This window comes from Leopardus geoffroyi, chromosome B4 (genome assembly GCF_018350155.1).
Source record: "Leopardus geoffroyi isolate Oge1 chromosome B4, O.geoffroyi_Oge1_pat1.0, whole genome shotgun sequence".
In the NCBI taxonomy this organism is placed as follows: Eukaryota; Metazoa; Chordata; class Mammalia; order Carnivora; family Felidae; genus Leopardus; species Leopardus geoffroyi.
Genome location: NC_059341.1, coordinates 57,765,296 through 57,789,011, shown reverse-complemented (window position 1 = coordinate 57,789,011; position 23,716 = coordinate 57,765,296). Strand labels below are relative to the sequence as shown.

Sequence of the window (23,716 nt, the reverse complement as noted above, 5' to 3'; positions counted from 1 at the left end):
TTGGACGAGTTATATTGTTTATCTATTTTACTGTTGGATTGTTGATCCTTTTATTACGGATTTCAAAGACCTTTTCACATATAGAGACTCACTCTTTCTTTTGATATTAGTTGCATATATTTTTTCCCAATTTGTCTCGTCTTTTTTTTTTTTTTTTTTTTTTGGTGCCTTTTATCATCCAAAAGTTTTTGTGTTTATATGGTTGGATTTATTTATTTTTTTTTAATTTTATGGCTTCTGAATTTTGATCCATTGTTAGTAAGACTTCTTTACTCCAAGATTATATTGGAAATTGCTTAGTTTCCCTTCTGGTAGATTTACGTTATTCTTGTTGTTGTTTGTTTTATTGTTTTTGTTTTGTTTTATTTTATTCTTTGCATTTGAATCTTTATCCATTTGGAATTTATACTCCTATTTGCGTGGAGTTTACTATTTACTATTTACTATTCTACTTATTAAATAGAATATCCTAAATACCCACTCTGTGTTGTTGTTGTTTTTTTTTTTTCAGTACTTTCTTTTTTATTCCTTTGGTCTTTGAATCCGTTCAATATACATTTTTAAAAAATTTTTGAGTCTCTATATTATATTTTAATTTCTGGTGATCTGAGACCTTATTCTTTTTCAGTTTTTCTGATTATTCCTCTTTGTTTTGTTTGCTTCACATTAACTTTTGAATGAATTTATATAATGTTTTAAACATATGCTGGCATTTTAGTTTGAATTCACTATTAAGCTTATACATTAATTTAGAAAGAAAAGACATTTTTTTATGATATTGATGCTACCTATCCAGGAACATGGTATGTCTTTCAATATATGTTAAAGCTTTCTTCAATTCAGTCTTGTATGTGAATGCATTCTTTCTTAGCTCTTTTATCTTTTGTGCTACAAATCCTAATAGGGCCTTTTTCCCCCCTCATTATCTCTTAGTAGCTGAGTGTTAGCATATATATGAAAGCTATTGATTTCTACATATTACTTTTTTTCCCCACTGTAATTTTGAATTCTCATAGTGCTTCTGGGGTTTTCAGTTGATTCTCTGATCTATATTTTATTAACTCCAACAAACGAATTCTAAATTCTTGAAGTTCAGAAAATGGTCATCATATTTTAAGATCACTGGTTACTTAAACTCCCCACAGAATTTTATTTGTCTCCCAAATTAATACTTTTATCATTTGATTTTGTGTTGCCTATAATTTTTGGAAGTAGCTCTCCTGCACGGTGTAATGGGCACTAGGTTTGTAATTAGAAGACTTGTGTGAAATTGTGGTTCTGCCTCTGACAAGCTGTGTACTCAGAAGCTGGATAATTTTTGTCCTTGTATTTCACTTACCTTTTCTATGACATGGAACTGTTATCAGTAACTGAGACACTCTAGATTTGTTTTGAAAAGTAAATGAAATTATCTGTGTAAAAATTGTAGATTTCTAGTTGGTAAGAACTTATATAGTATATAGTATATATAATATATAGTATATATTATATAATATATATATAGTGTGTATATATATATATATATATATATATATATATATTCATATTAAGATGTCTTAGGATATTGGCCTGTGTTACAAATGCTTATATAGTCTTTTAGTCTATGCTTTGATTTCAAGTGAGATTTTAAAATAAATGTTTCTGATTGCAAATCCATGATTTGTTTAGAGTTAATTAATAGGTATTTTAAAATACTAATATACCATTTGATACCTAAATAGTTCTTCAGTTTCAGGGAAGTTTACAAATATATATACATTTATTACAGGATACAAATACATATATGTTAATATATATATGTGTGTGTGTATGTGTATACACACATACACACACACACACATACACACACACACACACACTATACACTTGTGAGTTAAAGATTTGATACATACTTATGGAGTCATCAAATGAATACATTCTTTTGGTAATATCTGTTTTCTTACATTTTCATCCTGTGTATAGTCTGACTGAATTATTTTCTAAATTACGGCAGTGAGTCATTTTTTTAACAATAATACAAATAAAAGAAGCTGTCTATTTGGCAGGGGTTCTACAGAGTGGTCACAAAATTTATTTTAAAAACTAGGTTTTCTTGAACACAATTTACCTGTCAGGATTTCAACTTTTTAGTTTGAGTTTCTCATTTGATGTTTTAAAATTCTGGATAAAGGTAGAATCGCTTCCGTTTATTTCTCCATGTGTGCCACTCACTACCATCACACACATATGACATGTTCAGTATAGTAAGAAACTGCTTTTAATTCTCTTTATTTGATAGTACTAATAAGTTTATTCATATATATCAGAAAAAAAATGAAAGTTGTGATTTGAAAATTCAAGTACAACAAATTTTTCAGAATCACAAAGAGGTGAATTTTGTCATAAAATTAGTTCTTTTGAAAACATGGCCATTTTCTGTGACCAGTTAAGTTCTCCTGATGATTTTAACTTCAATGAATTTAGCAGAATTAACTTTCATTAATGATAGATTTATTTTTCTCATCATCTTGTATTGACATGTGAATGCCGAGTTGTTACATATTTAAAAGGATTAAAATAAGCTACAGGGAGTAGTTGCAAAACATTTTTTAAAAGTATATATAATTGGGATAAAACTGAGAATGGTAGGAAATTTTATTTTGCACATTATAAATCGACTTATCGAAGAAGAGATTATAGAGTCAGAATTTGAGAGTCAGAGGGACCTTAAAAATCATTTTTCCTGAGATGTTAAAGATTTAAGTTAAACCATGCCACTAGTAAGGAGGGAATAGAGGCTATCTTAGAACACAAACTCCTACATTTCAGTTTAGCCATAATTCTTTCACCTGGGCTGCTCTAGATGTAAGTAGACAACGTTGCTAATAGGTAATATTTTCATTTACTAGGATTAAGATTTATCATCTACTTGGTGTGCAAAGGAACACTATAAATGATAGATAGGTGTAATTAACTTAAAAGTGAAGCTAAATGTTCAAATGTTTTCCTAATTTACTCAGTTTTATCTCTTATTTCTACTCTGATTAGTTAATATCAAGAAATGCATATAACATCTATAGTGAAAAACTTCCCTGAAAGATGTGTACTAAACTATTTTGCAAAAATCATCTACTAAGTAAGAACCCAACCTACATTGTAGCAACATTATGGTGCTACTTCTCACTTTGGGTCTGCCTCTAGGTAAAATGCCAATGCAGTACATTCCCTGAATTTCTTTCCAGGTTGAAAATAATACAGAAAGTTTGATGGTTAAGAGCACTCTTTTAATGTATGATCCCATGTATATGGCTTCTATTTTCATGAGTTATATGGATTTTTTACTCAATAGGAATCATGATTTTTACTACCAGAGTGATTGGTTCATGTACCTCTCATCCTCATGAACTGCAAACCATTAGAAATCACCACTTATCGCAAGGAGAGATGATTGTGTAATGAGCAAAAAAAAATAATAATAAAAAATAAATAAATAAAGTATAAGTCCAGTTGTTCTTATTTTCCTGAAATGATTCTTTCTATAAGACAGAAATTCCATTACAAAGTAGCTACATAGGGAACAGCAAAATAGGCTCCTGTATTTTCCCTGGGATATCAAAAATTATCATATTGAGAGAGAGAATATTTAGGGGTGCCTCAGCGGCTTAGTCAGTTGAGCATCCCACTCTTGGTTTCCACTCACATCATGATCCCAGGGTCCTGGGATCAAGCACTGCATTGGGCTCTGTGTTAAACGTGGAGCCTGCTTGAGATATTCCCTTCTTTCTTTTTCTCTCTTTCTTTCTTTCTTTCTTTTCTTCCTTCCTTCCTTCCTTTCTCTCTCTCTCTCTCTCTCTCTCTCTCTCTCTCTCTCTCTCTCCTTCTCCCTTTGCCCCTGTCTCCTGATCATGCTCTGTCTCTAAAATAAAATAAAATAAAATAAAATAAAATAAAATAAAATAAAAATGAATGTTTCCTTAAAAAAAGAAAGAGAATGTTTAGAAATTATTTTGTTAAAAAGAGCCAAGTTATATGATGAGTAGTACTAATTTTGATGTTTATTATCACCATAAATTGGATAAGAGTACTATTATTTAATTCTTTTTAATTGTTGTACAAAGAACCATCTTTTATATCATTTGTGAGGATGGGGCAATCTTCATTCCACGTAACTTTGTTCAAAGTTTGGACATCACTTAACATTAAAACATAGTTATGAACACTTTCCTGTGCACTCAATATTTAATTACTATTAGGTTATATTGACATAAGTCAGAATTTGGTGCCTTTTGAGAACTTCAAGGAAAGATCTTATTAGGTTTGATGTTCTCCATCTCTGTACCTATTAGTTGTGGGACCACAGATAAATTAATTAACTTATTGGTTAGCCTTGGTTGCTTCATTTGTAGTTGGGATAATACAGCTACATATCTAATGTAGTTTTTTTTTAATATTATGAGATCATTTGTTTTATATGTTTCACAGTTATGATAGAAAGTTCTCAAAAAATAAAATTTATCATTTTGTCACTTTAAATTATTCTAAAGGAGATAAATAGTAAGGTATCAATCAGTGGGAACTATGACTGGGAATGGCATCAGCTCTTTGAGACAAGTATGACAACGGAGTTTCTAAAGTGAAAAGGAACACTTAAAGAACACTAGTTGGTCAAAAACGTGATCTGAGGAAAATTCATATTCTAACTAACCAAATGGCAATACAGAAAGTATGAGGGTACAAAAACCTTGAATTTATAACCTCTTATTATATACCAATTTCCTGGCAAAAAAAATGCATTATGGGAAATTGAAAGTTTAGGTATTTTTAAAACCATGAGCTATTGAATTTCTTAGTTGTTTTCTGAAGAGGTCCAATTACAAGACTCTAAGTCAGTTTGAAGCCACACGTGATAGGTCATGGTGAGCTTATCAGGCATTTGGTGAATGACTCACAGATATACATTGGTTGAAAGTTTTGTGTTTCTTTGTTGTTGTTTTTTTTTTTAAGAGAGTGGGTTCTTTTCAAATGTTTTTGTGATGAAGTAAATAACATCGTGGGGGAAAAATAGATGTACATTTTCTTAAAGCCTCTTGTGTCAAATGTTGGTATTGTCTGACACTGATTTGCTTTAAATTTATTGTGGTTATAATACTAAAAGTTTTATTTCTCAAAAATAACCTTCCAAATTCCATAAAATGTGAAAGCTGTAGCTTGATGGTAGGAACATTCATAAAATATCAAAATGTAATCTGTACCCGTGACAACATATTACAATTTCAGTTATTAAAGTAGAAGGTGTGTAACAATTACATCTTAAAGTAGAGGAATTAAACAGTTCCTTTTAAGATTAGAAGAAAAAGGGGCACCTGGGTGGTCATGATCTCACAGTTCGTGGATTTGAGCCCCGCATCTGACTCTGCACTGACAGCTCCGAGCCTGGAGCTTGCTTTGGATTCTGTGTCTCCCTCTCTCTCTCTGCCCCTTCCCTGCTCCTTCTCTGCCTCTGTCTCTCTGTCTCTGTCTCTCTCAATCTCTCTCAAAAAATAAATAAACATTAAAAAAGAAAATCAGATAAAATAAAATTAGAAGAAAAATATTAGAAATGCTTGCTTGAAACATTGTCTGGAAAGGGTTAAGTTTGGAAATAACTTGTCTATGATCTTTAAAGTTCCTGATATTCTCTTTGAGAATTTTCCAACAGTGTTCCCGAGCATATCTTGTATTTCCTTAGCCTGTGTGAGTCTCCTTTTTATATTTGCAATGGAAACAACATGAACTCAAAAGCACGCTTTTCAGGTTCAGTCCATTCTCCAGAATACTGTTTCAGCAGTGTCAAAGAGACTCATTAAGTGAAAAATTGTTTTATGGAGTTTCTATTGTAGTTTGTGCTCTCTCCTGCTCTGAAGATGTATTTCTGTTTGTGTACCTTTGTTTGTAGACATTTTTTATATTTCCTACCAATTTAATTATTATTCACTTATCATTAGTGCTTTCTGATCATTTGCTTATTTATTTTGGTTTTAACTTTTCTTACCGTGTTTATCCTAGAGGGCTTGGATATGAAACAATTTGAATTGTAGTCATATATATAATTAGATTTGTTACAAATTTTTCTTGAATTCTCCTTTTAAAGATGTAGTACTTACCTGGGGGTGCCTGCGTAGCTCAGTTGGAATAGCATGCAACTCTTAATCTGGGGGTCCTAAATTCAAGCCCCACATTGGGTGAGAATATCAGATATATAACAAATTGAATATCTTAAACTTTTCAGGCAATTGATAAAGGATATAGATTTATTTAACACATATATTGTGCTAGTCATTAACACATATTTAATATTTACACATTTTAACATTTAATATAAAATGAAAGTATTTATAATAGTAATTTACTATTAAATATTGGATTCATTGGATCAATTGAATCATTTTATAATATTATCAATAACAGGATTTGAGAAGAACATTTTAGAATTGTGTTCTCTTTTACTGACATCCTAAAGTCTTGCAGAAATGTTAATTTGCAATAGAGAACTCAAACGAGAGAAAACTTTTACGGCCTAGAGAGATACATTTAAAATATTTATTCCATTCAACCATCAAATACAACACCAACTTAGTGCCAATGAGATTATATCAAATTGAATTTTATTAACAATTATTTGAAAGCCTTTAGGTCTGTTAAAAGTAAGTACTATCTTGGGATTTTCATTCAGCTATAAATTCTGGATTGTTATTTTATTCTGTATTATGGTGTCACAAGTGAAATAAGATCTGGTTTCAAGTAACAAATGGGCCACTAATTAGTTGTATGACTTTAAATTCCTCTTGCCCAAGTTTAAACACTGGGAAAGAAGGATATACCAGTACTCACTCTTTTCTGATCCATGAGCTAATCTATGTGAACAAAATTCCTTATGAGCTTGGAGTTCCATTAGTTCAAAGTATCATTATTAGAATAATCATTATTATATTGGGCAGGTTTTCTGTCTAGTTCCTAGTCTGTTTCAATTTGCTTAGCAGGGATGATTGTGCAAGAAATAATTTGTTTTGGAAAGGCTATAGGGATGTTTATAGAAACATGTTGAGATTGTAAACTAACTTCCAAACCATTTAACATTTTCCTATATGTTCTTTGTGTTTATTTCATATATGTATACCTACCAATACATAGATCAAGTGTCTATGAAAATAAAACCAAAGGCAAGGAAGATTCTGATATGAGCATTTTTCCTTTCTAGTAAAGTTGGCCTCAGAAACTCATACTCGCTTTCTTACCTGCTCTGGTGACCTTCTGGATTAGAGTTTCAGAGAAACAACCAGAGGTAGTAGCTGTAGCAAGACAGCAGCTGGGACCATACGGATCTCAGCATCCTGCCTTATGGCCATTATCTTTGTTTCTATCTTTATGCTGCCACTATGTCTCCTCCTTGTGCTCTCCCTGCATCCTCTCCTTGCTGCCTCCTCCTCTTCCTGATCTCATCTCCCATTGCCCCTAGGAACTCACCCTCCCTCCTTCTTCATTTTTCTCTATTGATATTAGATGAAACAAGATACCCTAATTAGGAAATCTTTTAAAAACTATTTTTTAAAGTGTGTGCAGCCATGCAGCTACCGTTCCCTAGTTCCCATAACCACTGTTAACAATATACAAAATTATTTCTTGTATACTTTATCAATTAGACCGTATTAGATTGTAGGTCCCATAAGGTCTTAAATAAAAAATAGGTATGTAAAATAAATGCAACAATTCACTTATTTTGCTATGTAGGAATGGGTTGTTGTTGTAATGAAAAAAATAATTTGAGGCTAATGACAAGGATAGTGAGTAATATCCTTCCCCCTTCCCCAACTGCTGAAAAAGAAAATCATGTCAGCATCAAGTCATTTTTGCCACATCCCTTGTTAACAGCTTTTTCAGGGTGGGTCATCATTCTGTGTTTTGTTAGTATCTTAACTCCATAGTGACATGCTTAAATCTTATTCCACATTGATTTTGTTGTATGTATACATTTATTTTTAGGATATCCTGTGAATGATGGATCCTGTTATTAAGTCATTATCAACTTTGTCAAAAAATGTATAAGCTTTCAATGAAGAATACATTTATTAATATGAGAAGGTTAATAACTGGTTTTTCTGTTTGGAATATGTGTAAGGTGTCTATGTCTAAAAAAGTAAACTTACTGTCTGCCTGTCGCCAGAAAAAAAAAAGTGGGACCTAATCAAACTGCTATGGGGTCAACCCTTGTGGTTTTAAAGGCCCTTAATGTTGTCCAGCTGCAAAATAAAAGGAATTGGGAGGGGAAGTTGGAAGGAGTGGAGGGGGTTGGGGGGGAATGTGTGGAAAAGAACAGGGAGTCTGGCTTTTATTTTTTTTTTAAAGTGAGTTCAGTGCCAGCCTGGACATTGGCTGTGCAGACTATTGAGCCATTGTCTGCTCCATTTCCAGAATAGCCCCCAGTTAATCACTTCGGCTTTGAAGGGAATTTCCTCGTGGAATTCTCCACAGAAAATCTAATCAACTGACCTGCCCTCTCAACAATGGAAGGCTTTTTTTTCTCTCTTTCCCTTATTGGGGCGGGCTCTGTAATGTAGCCTTTTGTGCAGAATGAACCCTCCCAGTAGGAGTGGAGAGCGTGTGTGAGTGACTGAGTGTGTGTGTGTGTGTGTGTGTGTGTGAAGAATGCACACTATCTCGTGTTGGTGAGTGTGTGCTCACTCCCTGACCAGATGCTGCGGTGCGCGGGGCAGCCACCATCTCTGCATGCGTGTCTGTGTAAGTGTCTTTCTCTGTGTGTGTATGTGCCTCTGTCATTTCATGTCAAAGGTACATTACCTGATTACCTTCCTCGCCTGCCAGATTTTTATCTAGATAATTGGAACTGCTATGGAGGCTGTGCCTTGCCAGCCAGCTTAGGATCTGTAAAGCCATAGTTTGTCCACCTTGTTATCTGTGGCTGCCTGGGCAGAGGAAATTAAAGAGACCCACAGCCAGGGGAGCGCTTCCTACCTCTGACCTCCCCAGCAATCCAGGACAGGACAGTTTGTTGGTACCATCTTTCTGGTGTGGTTTGGGTTTTTGTTCCCTCGTGTGTGTATTATTTTGGCATGTGGATACCTATTCCCCTCCACATCGCACATCGTGTTTTATGGAGTTTGGAGCTGAGGAAACTTTGGTTGGGTTGCCAGGACGTTCGCACCACTTTGTGGAAAGCACGAGCTAACAGTGAGACCGACAGAGTGAGTGACAAGTTGTTTACAGGTTTCCTTGAAGGGGCCTCTGCTATATTTCAATCTGTCAAAGTTGCTTTTCTTCCCTCAGAACAATGCCTGATTGTTGTGTGTATGTGAGTGTGTGTGTGTGTGTGTGTGTGTGTGTGTGTGTGTGTGTGTTTCCGTGTGCGCACGGAGAGAGCCTAGAAAGGGGTGAGAGGGACTAACAATTCTTTGTGTAAAAATGATATTACCAACATCTATTTTTTTGCTTAATTAGTTAATAAATGCAGTTTAGTCGTGGTTCTCTTAGTATACAGATCTCTTTTAATGAGCAGCAAATGCATTAAAAAAATCATACTGTTTTGTGTGTGTATGAGTGTGTGTGTGTGTGTGTGTGTGTGTGTGTGTGTGTGTGTGACTTATTATTTAGAGGAGAGAGAGTATGGGAGACGTGTTAAATGAGTTGACTTCTCACATTCGGTGATGTCTAGAAGAGCGAATTAAAAGGAAAGGACAGGCACCCTGAGGTTGTCTAGTGCCTTGCAGCCGAGCGCGGCTCCCGCGGAGGGGGGAGCAGCCAGACCCCGCTGCTGGAAGTGCGCTACCCCTTTAAGAGACTGGTCAAGGAGTCCTAGGAGAGGGAGAGGAGGGTGGGGGGGGGGGAGAGGGGGAGAGAGAGAGAGAGAGAGAGAGAGAGAGAGAAAGATTGAGAGAGAGGGAGAGAGGGAGGGAGGGAGGGAGAGAGGGAGAGAAGAGAAGGGAAGAGAGAGAGAAAATCAATTGGTTTAGAAGGTTTGGACTCACTTGACAGGTTCAGTTGGAGACGATCATAGGTGGCTGCTGTGACAAAGGGAAATTGTGCTTTTCCAGCATGCTTACTGACCCTGATTTACCTCAGGAGTTTGAAAGGTGAGTACAGTTTTCCCCCCTAATATATTGAAGTACAACTCTCATTTTACAGTCATCTCTGAATCAATTGGAAGATGCTTCCCTAAAACGTGTTTGTTAGAAAAGCTTTTAGCTAGTGCTTCTGCAATCTTGTTAGCTGATTTTTGTTGTGATTGCCCGGACCAAATTGAACTGATTGGCAAAGTCTCCGAGATTTCTGTTAATGTTTTTAGGTTGTGTCCTATAACAGGAAATTAAATGAACATTAAGCATCTCTCTCGCTTCCACTCGCTGGTTTTCTCTTTCTCATTCCCTCTCTTACTTTCTTCCTTCATTGATATTTTTCTCCCCTTCTTCACCTTTTTAAATGCTTTTGTGCAGAGTGTTACCATTTTCAATATCTCTGTCTCCTAATTTCTGGGGTGACAGAAGGGTTCAGTGGTGGTTAAAACAGAGGCTATAAGTTCCTATTTGATCCTTCCGTAAAACTTTGGAAGCTGCCTAGTAAAGCACATGACCTTTTGTTGATATAAGAGAGCAGATTTTTTTTTAAAGAAAATTTAACATCACAGCAGTATATCAGTATAGTACTCTGGAAATGTCAAGAAAAGGGAAATGCGGATGATCCCTTTCTAAGTTTTAGTAGCTACTTTTTGTGCTAGTTGTCTTAAACTAATTTTGATCTACTGTATTTTTCCCTTTTGCTATGATGAGAAGAAGTGTATTTGTAATTAAGTAGTTCCTATTTAGAGAAATGTGTGTAATATCCTTCCATTTGATGTTGTTGCAAGTAAAACAGGGCTTTGAAAAAATTTTAGCCCTCTTCGTGTTCCTATAAGTACACATTGCAGTTTTTAAATTTGAGTTCTTATCCCAGCATAAGTTCATTTTTTGGAACTATAAATAGAATTTTGTTTGCCATTAAAAAGAATTCAAACTTTGTATTCTGTATGGTGAATTAAAAAAAAAAGCTAAAAAAAGCCAGGATGCATGATACCCAGGCTTTTTTTCATTTTCATGAAAGCTACCTTCTGTATAAACATTTGTTGTATCTGACTATGCAATGCAAGCTAGGTGCTAGACCAGCTGGTTAAAAATATGCTAAGTCAAGCTGTTCATCGCTCAAACGACTGAATTTGATATGAAAAGACGAAAAAAGAAAGGACAAAGATTAAAACATTCTAGAAGTGAAGCAATGGAAGAGAAGAAGGGTATTGAGAATAAAATAATGCTTGAATGTGGTCACATATTAGAGTAGCCAACATCAGATCAAGGAAGAAAGTAAAATAGCTAACATGTATACTTTAATGCTGTCTTCTTTCTTTCATTTCATCTCTTCTTCCTCCTCTTTTTTTTTTTTTTAATTAGGGTGCATCTTCACAAGATAATTCCAGTGAATGGTTGAGCTTTCTTAACAATCTTGAATTAATTTTTTTCAAAGTTCTGTATATTAACTCCTTAAAATAGTTAGCTTTTGTTTGCACATATAGCCTGTTTCATATGTAGATACTGAAGTTATTTACATTGGGACATACTAATTCTTGGTGTTGCAGTTTGTAATATGTATACCACAGTAATTTTTCTAGCGTGCACAGAGTAGCACATGATTACCTTCAACTCTATATACTTTTTGAAAATAAAACTCTGAGTCTGATTTGTAAGCCTGTTAACAGACTGTTCTTATAAAAAGGTAGTTACATATTAACAGGCTGTAACCTATTTCTCTATATAGGCAAGCTTTCCTGCTGTGAACTTTATTTGTATTTTTTTCAATTATCTCTTTTGAACTAAACTTTTCCCTTTACTATTCTGATGTTCAAATCTCTTAACTTTTTTTTTTTTTTACTCCTGGTGAGAATTTCATTTTATTGTCACCCAAAGGCATGCTTTTCTTGCTGGCTAATTAAATAAGCAACTGATCATCAATAGAGTTATTAGTATAGACAGAATATTTGGAAATATTAGTAGCTGAAATAATTTTTTAAACATCATACAATATACAATTTCTTAATAATTTCCCCTGTGGTTGTAATTGGTAATACAGACAAAAATCTCAGTAATTCATTACTATTTGTTTACACTGAATTTGTACGAGTGAGTATCTATAGTCACCCACATAGAGTATATCTTGCAGACTTAATATTGAATATTTATATTCTCCAAAGGAGGTATATTTGCTATAACTGCACTGTCACATATAGTCAGCTTTTTTTTTTCTTTTCAACTATTGCAACTTTCATTGAATAAGTAGGTCATTTCCATTGAGTGTTAATTTTTATTCTGTTTGCTTACCTGCCATAGATGAGTTATTCACTCAAACTTAGTCAGAAATCTGAAAAGAAAACTTTTACATTTCTTTATGAAATAAAGTAGTTTGCTCTAGAGGCTATAAATAAGTGGCTTTGGGTTCATATATTTTGGAAGTTTTATGTGATCTTTTTTTCTAACTTCATTGGTAGAGTCCTATCCATCTTCTGTTATTCTTTTCAACCTGTAGACTATTTTGAACTTCAAGGGATATTCAAAACTTAAATATCAGGATCAAAATTTGGATTTAGATTGGTTATGTCTGTATTATCAGCCCTAGAAATGAACATGGTCAATGCTGTCAGACTAATAAGCACTTGTTAAATAATTCAGAAGTCGTAACAGTTTCATTGTTAAAAAAAAATGTTCAGGAGGTAGAACAAATTGAAGAGTGATTCTAAAAAGTAAACAAGTAGAAATATTTTATTTTCATTTTTAAGCATCACTGTCATAACTGATTATGAGTAATGAAAAGCACAATTCTCAGGTGTGGGTGAATAGGCAAAGTATGTTCTGAGACATTATTTGTAAGCAATGTCTTTTACATTATACTATTTAGAGGAAACATAACTGGCAACGTGATCTAAATGTCACTAATAGCATCATGACAAAGAACACTTGAACTCTCCTACAATTTTTAAAAGAAAGTGTGATAAATAAAAAATCAAGACATAAGGTTTTTCTTTTCAGAATACTCTATTTTTTCATATTCCTAGAATGAAAATATTTAAAATATTTGCCTTAAAGATCAATTTTATCTTGTTTCTGATGAATAAAAAACCAAATTTTAATACTATCAATAGTATTGTGTTATTATTTCCTTTATATTTATATTTATCCTATTTGATTATAGTGTAATAGTTTTATGACTAAGCTACTTGTTAGACTTTCTCATCGCTTTATGTTAGAGAGTTAATTAAAAAGCAAGTGTAAGATGATTGCTTACGAAGACAGGCTGATAATGTCTAGGAAAAAAGTTGGGATTAAAGGTAGTGGGATGAAGCAAATTAAGCTTATAGTATCACCTCTTTGCTTCTCTCAAAACGGGTACAGACAACAGACTGTCTATTTTGTACATGTTGAAAAGACCACTACAGGAGTAGAACCTTCTGCAGTAAAATTCTAACTAGTTTGCTCTATATTCCCATCAAAATTTTTTGTAGTCATGTTGACTAAAGAAATAATTTTTGACATCAGGAAAATTTTAAGTGCTTTTTTTCTAAAGACAGAAATATACATCAGGTACTGTGAAAAGCTGTTTTGTAATTACCATGTAAAATTACTATTAGCGGACCGCAAGAATATCTCTTACATTAGCGGTACTTGAATTACGTAAAGTTTGGCCATAGTAATAAAATATTTATTACCCAGACATATTTATTCAGCTTAGTTAGAAACTTTATGAGTGATCAGTGCATTCAAGTCAGGAGGTGACCTCTAGGTGTGAATCAAAGGAAAGTTATCTGTTCACATCTGTCAACCTTATCACAACTGTAAACCTATAAGTTTGATGCTGTATTTTTAGGATGTTGTGATACATGCCTTAATTCATTTTATTTATTTTTTATTGCTACTTTGTAGAGGAAGGGGTGTCTACCACTGATTATAGGTTTTAATTGCTGTCTCAATAATTTGCAAGTTAATTCAGCTATTAGGAATAAACCTTACTTGAAACACTGGACACATTATAGTTCTATCACAGTCAGACGCTAGTCCTATCCTGAAGACATAGCAGGAGACCGGACTGATCACCGAGAACAATTAAGGGTTAAATGTCAGGTGGCACTGTGTGCTGCTCAGTGTTTAGCAAGTTGACAGATACAGAAATGTGTGAATGTTATGATTACTTTACATGTTGATGTGTTCTTTTCTTATCTTATGTTTCTCAAATATAATAAGCCTAAGATAACATGGTAACGTATTTACCTGTTCTTAGGGAGCTTTTAACTAAAATCTGTGTACGCATCGTACCTGAGAGGCAAATAACAAGACCAGCTCTAATACTTTAGTACGTTACTCCTCTATAGAATTAGAAGCGATTTCACATGAATTTACAAAGCAAAATTACATTCATGGATAAAGTCTGATCTTTATTGTCTGTTCTTCCCACTGTCAATTCTCCAAACACCTAATGGCAGTATGTATAATGCCAATGTGTATTATGTAGATTGAACATCTCCCTTTTTATAGATTAGCTGAAAAAGTATAATGGATGGATTTTTGCTTTCTTCCATAATTTGTTGTTCATTTATAAGTTCAATGAGGTTAACTAGCAGCATGGGAAATAAACCAATCTGCATATCTCTCTTATAGTAACTCACATACAATTTAATATGTCAGGTGTCTGACCCAGATGATGGCAATCAGGTAAAAAGATGTTCAAAGATTTGACCAAAACATGAAACATCGTCCTGTTAGTGGAAAATATCTATTGAACAGGAAATGGACTAAAACATAGCAAATTCTTCCTTACTTCATTCATTCTCTCCTTGTATCCTTTTCATTGATTGATAGCATCATCATTTATATTAAATATAAAGATCAAATGCTCTATAAGTGAACACCATCAAATGATATTGCTAGAGAAGAAAAAAAAAGTAAGGACTGATAGTATCTTGCTTAAGTGAATAGTGTTTATTTGGGACACTTTAGGAGAATGCTTCATATTCCTTCATTTTAAGCAGGAACTGATCATGGTTCAGGAGAAGACTTGTTATGCTTTCTGATTTCTGTGTTTTCTTCTGCAGTTTGGAAACTGCATGCCTTTCCCTTTAGCCTTATCTATTCTTCCCTTCACTTACTAGTTGAGAGTTCATACATCTCTGGAGATCCTGTGGCGTATGGTTCTGCTTGTCCAATAGGGGGGTGTTGCATTTCTACACATTCAGTATCCTTTTCCCTTGGAGCCTGAGAGTAAAACCTCAGCAGTACTCCCTGCCTTTGCCAGCCTGAGGAGTCAGAGACTCAAACTTGTTCCCAGCTCTTGCGCCTTCATTGTAGAGCTGCGTTCTGCTCAGTGGGCTGCCGAGAAGGACCAGACCGAAACAAGATTTAGAAGAATTCTGGTGAGAACTGTTTATAGGGATATGGTATTTTAAAAGAATGTGGTAAACAAACAGAATTGTGGCATAAACAAAGATAATTAGCATAAACAATGTCGTTTTAGGACAGGTGGTTTAAAAAAACAAACAAAACAAAAAACCCAAATATGAACCCAACTTGAATGCTGCCAGTTTGGAACCACTGAACCTTAATCTGTACTTCATGAGAATTTCCCAGGTTTGTTGATAAACTTGTTAACATGCTTCTTCTGTTTCTTTTGTATCATTTTCCGGTCATTATGCCCTTTTGTCACCCAGCTTGAAAGTAATTAATCTATTACAAGGTAGTTTAAGGACTTTTACCCATAAAACATGACAGAAGGAAAATTAAAACCAAAACCTTGTAGATGTCCATAGGCATTTGAAGTCAGTGTTGAACCTTAAATCAATTCAAACCTGAACTCGTCTCATTGTATTTTAAATCTTTTATCTAAGTAACATTTCAGTCACTTGGCTCTTTAGTGTTAATATATTTACTTTTGTCTTGCCTTAGAATTTTTTTTTTTTTTTTGCTATGGCTGAATCATCACTTGTGTTATATGTTTATTTCTAAGTGTTCCTTATTTTTTCTTCCTATTTTTTCTCTATTACTTACTGAAGATGGTGTAACAGTATATACATGGAGCTGGTAATCATGAAATATGAGGATGCTAGTTGTGAACCACATTATCTATACCTGCTGTGCCGTCATGATGAATTCTTATCTGAAGGCATTTAGGTTTATTACTAAATGACATTTTTTCTTAAGACCTTATACTGAAATATTTTGACTTTATTGAAATGTGGAGTGTGATGAACAGAAAGCTGTTTGTTTTTCTTGCATTAAGGACCAAAGTTGTTTTTTTTTTTTTTTATTGAAGTTAAAAATATTTTTTTTCCTCTTTATTTTCTCATGGAGAGTGGGGAACAGGAATTCAAAGTAGGTATCTCTAGTATTCTGTAGCCCTTCTCTGTGCTGAAATGAAAGCATTTGTGAATGAGTTTTGGTTTCTTGGAGTTATAAAAATGTGTGTAAACTAGTAAACCATGTCTCATTCATGTGCTATGGAGATTTCTCGTACTTCAGGGACAAAAATAATTTGGCTACTAACGAATTAGGGCTACCTGCCAGTGCCAACACATACTGTAGGTAAGAGGAACACTATAAAGAAAAGCTGCTGGCAGCAAATCCATTGAAACTTTCATATGTAACAGCGTTCTATTTCTGCTCTTCACATCTTTGAAAGAATGTGTTTTTCAAAAAAGAAAATGTTGAGAAACAGAAAATATGATCTTTCTTAAAAATGTATTAGTAGCTTCATTTTTAATATTTCTCATTGTGGAGATGCAGAGACTTTTATATTATGTTCTGCGCACATGTGCCTCCCCTACCCATCCCAATCTTTTCTGTCACATTGAAGCCTAAGAATCAGATACAGTCAGAATAGATGTTATATGGAGAAATAAAATTTACTGTCTGGGCCAAAAAAAAAAAAAAGCATCCTCAAAGCCTTACAAGGTTTTTATACTGGCAACTTAAGAGAGTTAGATCAGTTGGGACACTGAGAAGCAATTTTATAAAGGACGTACCTTCTCCTTAAGGGCTTCAGGAACACTACTGGGAAAAGAAGGGAAAGGGTTAAACTGCTTTGCTTGTTGATATGTGTGTGTGTGTGTGTGTGTGTGTGTGTGTGTGTATGTATATATATATATATATATATATATTAATCTAGTAGTAAAAAAAGACAGGCCCAAATGGTGTTTGGTTGATACATTTTTAATCAAAATAATTTATTTTAAAATGTAGTAAACGATTTACTTTATTACTGATTTTGGATCTGTTTGGTTTTTTTGTTTTTTGTTTTTTGTTTTTGTTTCTGCTTTTATTTAGTTTTTTATATTAATTAGGATCAGTATGCCAAGAGGATAGTTTGTTTGGGAAGTGGTTGTAGAACTTTCATATAGGAGCTGTTGAGTTGTCATTTTAAACAACTTTATACTTATCTAATAAAAGAACATTGTAATGAAAAAGAAACACAAACTTTGAAAATGAGAAATACCCTTCACCTGAGAACATAATATTAAAAGAAACAATACTTTATTTATGCTATGCTTTTTCATTCACAGCTACTATAGGCTGCTTGACAGAGTTGTAAAACATTTTTATTCTGATTCCAGAGTTAAGGTCTTACTTGTTTGCCTTCTATTATTTCTTTGGGTTATTTACCTGGGCCAGATTTGTTGGGCAATAATTTACAAAGTCCAAAGACTTTATTTTTGCTCTTTTCCTGATGTCTCTTTGTTTCATGCTCCCACTCCTTATTTGCTGTTGAGTTTCGTCATATGTTGGAAAACAGTTTACAGGAATATGTATGTCCCATAAAATTAATGTTCTTATTTCTTCTTTTTCACCTGCACTACAAGAGATCTATGTTGAAGATTCATTAGATAATATATACCCTTTAGTAGAGAAAGGAATGAAGTGATGATCAAACTATTCAATTTCTGATTCATTTATTAATTCAACTTTGAATGAGTGATAACTAAATGTACAATGTCAGATTCAGATCGTCATCTCTCCCATAATATCATCATGATGTGAAGAAACCGTTTATGTAATATTCCAAGTACCATTAATCATACAACGCCTAGGAGTAGAAAACCAAAGATAACACTGAATGCCATTTCTCAGGGAAGAACTTGTATTTCCCTCCAGCCCTTAACATAGTTAGAATATAGAAAATAGAAGGAAGAGCTATTGTTTTTAGAGCCCTAAGGATTATGGGATATAAATATGGTTGTATATTCGCCTCTAAAAAATTAACATTACCGGAAAAATAAAATGGATCCAATTTGACCTATAAAGAGTTTAGAAATAATTAATGGTTTAAAAGCATTCTTTTAGAGAAAGAAAATCATGTCCAAAAGATCCTAATAGCAGTGTAAAGAATCAAAGTAAAGGAGCAGAATATATGAACTTTTATAAGTAAACTAAAAGATAAGTGGGAGCCACTAACACTTTTGTGAAGAATAAATATACTAGTGTTCTTCCTTTTGAAATCTGAGGGTAGCATTGTCATGCATATTGAAGAGAAAATTTGAATTCAAGAAGTTTGGTGGCTCAAGGGATGCTTGAATAAAATTTAAGGATATTTGAGATTTTGGATAAAGATGAGAAAGTAGAGTGTCAGAGGCCTAAGGCATACGGATCAGATGAACAATATTTTGTGGATTGTGAGTATTTCTCTAACACATCAAATGATTTCCTCTTTTTCTGGTAGAAATTTACATGTGTCAGTATCTTTACTAATTTTGTTTTTTTCATAAGTAAACCATGTGGAGAGTGTTATTAGCTGGGTGTAACATCTCAAGTTCTAGCTCTTCCCTATGGACTAGGAAGAATTTTTGGGTCTTAGTGTATGCATCTGTAAAATGTGAAGATGGGCTGGATAGTTTCTAAATCTCTCACCTTTAAAATTTCATCACTTTGAGCTCCTTTGAGACATCCCTAGCTCCTTACTCTAGTGGTCAGAATTTTTGCACTGATGCAAGAATGACCAGCCTTTACGAGTGGAATCATTTCTCAATTTACCTTTCAGTTGAGTGGTATTGTGCAGGAACAAGTAACCATAGTACATTTCAGGAGTTTGAAATCTAAGTACTATGTATAATTCTTATTTAGGATCAAGTTCACAAATTTGCTATGAACTATTTTGAAGCTGAATGTTTCAAAGAGAAGATTCATATTTTATGTGGTTGAAACTTCCAGGTGCATCAGATCATCATCCTCAACTATCATCAATATCGTGAAAAATAAATTATATATGGATTATTGAACAGGGAACTATGGGGTAATATGAAAAGCATGAGAGAGAGTGGCGTTTTGGGTCAAAGAGCTGAAAGTATTTATAAGGATAAGATTAAAAAAAAACAAAAAGAAAAGGTTAGAGAGTAGAGCCTCAGGACAACACGGGAGCTTATGGACAGTCTGTGTCTTTATATAAGTAAATAAAACACTGGGCAGGAAAGTGGCAAAATTAAGATTACAAACAGTCCAAAGAAAGACTTTAGGTGCTTATTAAAATAATTTAGGCAACTATTAGGATCATGACAACCAATTTTATATGCATTAGTTAGTGACTGGCAATTTCAAGAAAAGGAATGTTAAACTCTGTGAAGCAAGGAGTAGAACAATGAAAGATGTACTTAAAAAGCTATATTATCTGAGAAGGCAAGCTTCACATATTGTTAATATGTTACATTCGGCAGACTGCATTTTTTTTATAACACAATGTTTGGGGGAAAAAAAGTGTAGTTATACCATCAGCAACATAATCTTTTAACTACGTATCCAAGGACTTTCTGTATTATATGCACTTTGAAAATATGGCTATAGTATGACAAAGTCCTTGTACAAATGAGGTGAATGTTTTAAATATATATTTGTGTATTTAGGATAACAGGATTTGGCCCTTTGTTAGAATTAATTATTTGCTTAATGAGTGTGATGTAGAAATTTTTTATTCTATTCCTGCCACTTTTAATTTAGGAATAAAGAATGGGTGTTACTCTCTTATTCTCCTGGTACCGATATAAAGGTTGTAAAACAAAACAAAACAAAACAAACAGAAAAGGACCTTACTGAACCAGAACTACATTTAGAACTAGGACCAAAGGGAAATGTGCAAATATCCTACTGTTAAATAAGAAAGAAAATCTGGAAATCGTCCAGTTGGGCAACTTCCTGCTAATACATTTTATAATACAGCATTTAGTGATATACAAATTTGGCGTATGTTCCTACAGCTTCTAAATCAAGAATTAAAACTTTGTGATGTAGAAGTCATTTAAATTCTTTGGGTTTCAGCCATGCAGTTATAAAATGGGCTTTAAAATGAGTATAAAATTATTTATCCCCTAATTGTAATGAGTCATTTTAAGCTTATGAAAATTTGTAAAAAATATTTGGATATCTCTGAATGCAAACCACTGAATTCAGACTTTGAAAGAATTGTATATTTTTGTTTGATAAACATAGTTGTTAGCGTATGAAATAATGCCTATAAGATTTATTGACTTTTTAAAAATTTTATAGTAAATACAACTATAATTAAATGCACTTATGACTATTGATCCAGGTAACTTATACCTAAATAACAGCAGTATAGTACATTTTCTTCTGCTTACTGCTAATAACAAAATATCTGAAAAGCACATCTCTTTCCCTTTTATATATAGGAAATATGATACACTGAAAGTTGTTTTTGCAAGTGTCAGTATATCTAGCATTAAAATTACGAATTTCCTGATTTAACATATTCCTATGCTTTATGCAAATTAAAATTCATTTATTTGTGTATTATCATAAAAATGAATTATTTTATATAAAAGTTATTGGACAATGAAAAAAAGAATGATTTTTTTTGTTGAGTAAAAACAGCCATACACACTATTTACTGCTTTGTAAAGCATTATTTGTACAAATACTTTGGATATTGGAAAATATTAAATAACTTGAAGACAGTTATCAATGCAAATATAGTACATCATAGATTTTCGTAGTAAAAGTAACATGAGGAGTTTTGCATTAGCTACCTATTTCTTAGATGGCGAGTTGAAGCTTGAGCAAATTTATAGATTTCTTTTTTATGGGCAGCTGTGTAACAGGCAAACAAAAACATCCAAGAAACAGAACCTTTATTTTTGATATAAAATTGTTTTCCACTGATATAATCTGTTGAAAGCCAGAAGCCATCCAAAGTGCTGATACCAATTTAAGAAGATGATCTTTTGCCTTAATTATACATCTGGGAAATATTAGCTGAACATTTTGTGGAGAACAGTGAATACCTTAGTTGCCAGTTGTCTAAAATGCTGCTAATGATCGACATAGTGCCAGTGTTTTGATGGCTAAAACCTAGGCTGAATATGAATACAAAGAACACAGTTGGGGGAAAAAAAAAGCACACATTTTATACAAAACAGATTTCAACCATCTGCTTGGCACTTAAGTTTGCGACTATAGGCAATATATGAAAGAGACCACTGTCCACGTTATGAATGGTATCACTTTTATTGGTACCTTAGAAAAACCATAGGGTTTTGAAAGCATATATAACCAATGATTTTCTTCAACTAAATAATGAAAACAAGGGCCTCAGCCAAAATTTTGTGCCCTCTATAATCTCCTCTATGTCAGTCTTCTTTTTCTAGCAAAAACGGGTTTTGCTAATAAAGTAGGTCTTAGTTCCACACCTCAGGATATTAAAATATACCAGACAACACTACACAAGTAGCCCTTAGGACGAGAACCCCAGATGGTTATGAGATAAAATACTGTTTGCTTTAGGAATAGGTTATATTCCTGAGTCTGTTGCCTGAATACTATGGTGCATGTCAAATCAGCATGGAAGTTAATGGTCCAGAAGCACTTCTGAATTTAATGCTTTCCCATTTGTTCTGAATTTATAGTATTAAATCAGGCCAGTGCTGTTTCATCACTAGTTCAGTAAGGGAAACATATTCTATAGATAGTAATTGATAGTCAAAGTCTAATTATTTGACCCGTTTCATTTACCTTAAAGGTATGGGAGAAGTCCTCAATAAAAGAACATTGGCAAGTATTATATACTATAAGCTTTTAAATTTATGGAGTATTTGGTAAAAGCTATAATAGACTGTTACTTAGCACATAGTAAGCCAAAAATACATTTTGACTAAGTAATTTGACCTATTTTCTTTTCCTTGGCTGAAATATATTTGCATTTCCAAATATTCGGAAAATTGAGCTATTAGAATGTGTTAGATTATGGATATGTCTAGGTTGTATGATTTACCAATGATATATTGTCTTTTAGTTTTTGAAAAAGAAGTCTGTGATTTAGGAAAATTGTAAAAGGAAATGCTCTTAGAATCCCTCTATATCTGTGCTTTCCAATATGGTAGCCACTAGCTACATGACAGGAACTTGAAATGGGGCTAATTTGAATTCAGATTTGCTGTAATTATAAAAAACACACTGGATTTTGAAGACTTGGTTGAAAAGAAACGATGTAAAATATCTTACTAAGATTTTTTTAAATATTGATTATGTTTTGAAATGACAGTATTTTGCTATACTGACTTACATAAAATATGTTGTTACAGTTATTTTCACCTGTTTCATTTTACTTTTTTAATGTGTCAACTGGAAATTTCAAATTACTGTGTGTGGCTCTTATTTGTGGCTCACATTATATTTCTATGGGACAGCACAGTTCTCTTCCCTTCCATGGAGCGAGGAAAATTAAAACTTCTGTCTGTATCTGGATTCTAGTAGTCCACAGCTCAGTAGGGTAACAATGAACCAGAAAGAGTTAAGTGTTTATTAACTGTCCTCCTTTTTAAGCTTTCTTCTATAAGAAGGCGATGTTTTATTGCTTTTGAAAAAGCCTTGGTAGTAACACTGACTTGCACAGATCTTTATATCATTTACCCAACGAATTCTGTCAGTTTCTTCAAATTTCCGTGGAGTTATAATAGAAAGGAAGATGTTTGCTTAAGGATTGTATGGGTTATTTTAGAGATTATATGTTTAAAAGGACAATTATATTTACCTTTTGAAATGCCACCATGTGTATCTGTCATTTCTCCACTGGGTTTAAAGAAGTTTGTGGCTGGCTAGGAATACCTTCCCCTTTTGCATCCCAGCTGATACTACACACAGTTTCTAAAATTGACCCACAAGATGTGATCCAAGCTCTATCTCTGTACAGATAGAGATACACTAATAGAGATATATATAAAGATAGCAATGACATTCAGTATGTACTTATGCTGTGCCAGCCTTAGCCTCACAAAAATCTCATTTGTTCTCCCTTTTCCACAAAGAAGAAAATGAAAGAAAGAGAGTTGCCTAATTTCTCAGGTAACAAAGGGCAGAGCTAGTATACAAACCCAAACAGTCCAGTTCCAAAGACCTGACTCTTAGCCATCAAATTTCAGTATTGATCTAGGTAAACAACAACAACAAAACATGCTTCCAGAACGTTAGAATCTATTATTTAAGTGGCAGAAATTTCTGCATTCATTCAACAAATGTATTTCAAATGCCTACTATGTCAGGAATTATTTTAGTTGGTGAATAATTATTATAAAATTTCAGACACTGTACACACATAATATACAATGATTGTGATACAAACTTCTAATCTCTCCTATCTGAATCCATTCATTCATTCATGGCACAAGGTGATGTGCTAGCAGGTT

The 23,716-nt window shown here is 33.4% G+C and overlaps 1 protein-coding gene across 18 annotated transcripts in view; it reads left to right on the top strand.

Annotated features, from left to right (window-relative positions):
• SOX5 (SRY-box transcription factor 5) overlaps positions 1-23,716 on the top strand; it is a 1,013,293-nt gene that overhangs the window by 596,217 nt on the left and 393,360 nt on the right. For 4 of the 18 annotated variants that reach the window (XM_045466152.1, XM_045466138.1, XM_045466137.1 and 1 more), the window contains exon 1: positions 9,930-10,103. The exons of 8 other annotated variants lie outside the window; for them this stretch is intronic. In XM_045466152.1, coding sequence (XP_045322108.1) covers positions 10,066-10,103 — 38 coding nt within the window. In that variant the 5' untranslated portion in view covers positions 9,930-10,065. Of the gene's footprint in view, positions 1-8,344; positions 8,755-9,927; positions 10,104-15,050; positions 15,455-23,716 lie in introns of those variants that run through there. 6 more of the 18 variants (XM_045466155.1, XM_045466154.1, XM_045466153.1 and 3 more) reach the window with 4 other exon arrangements.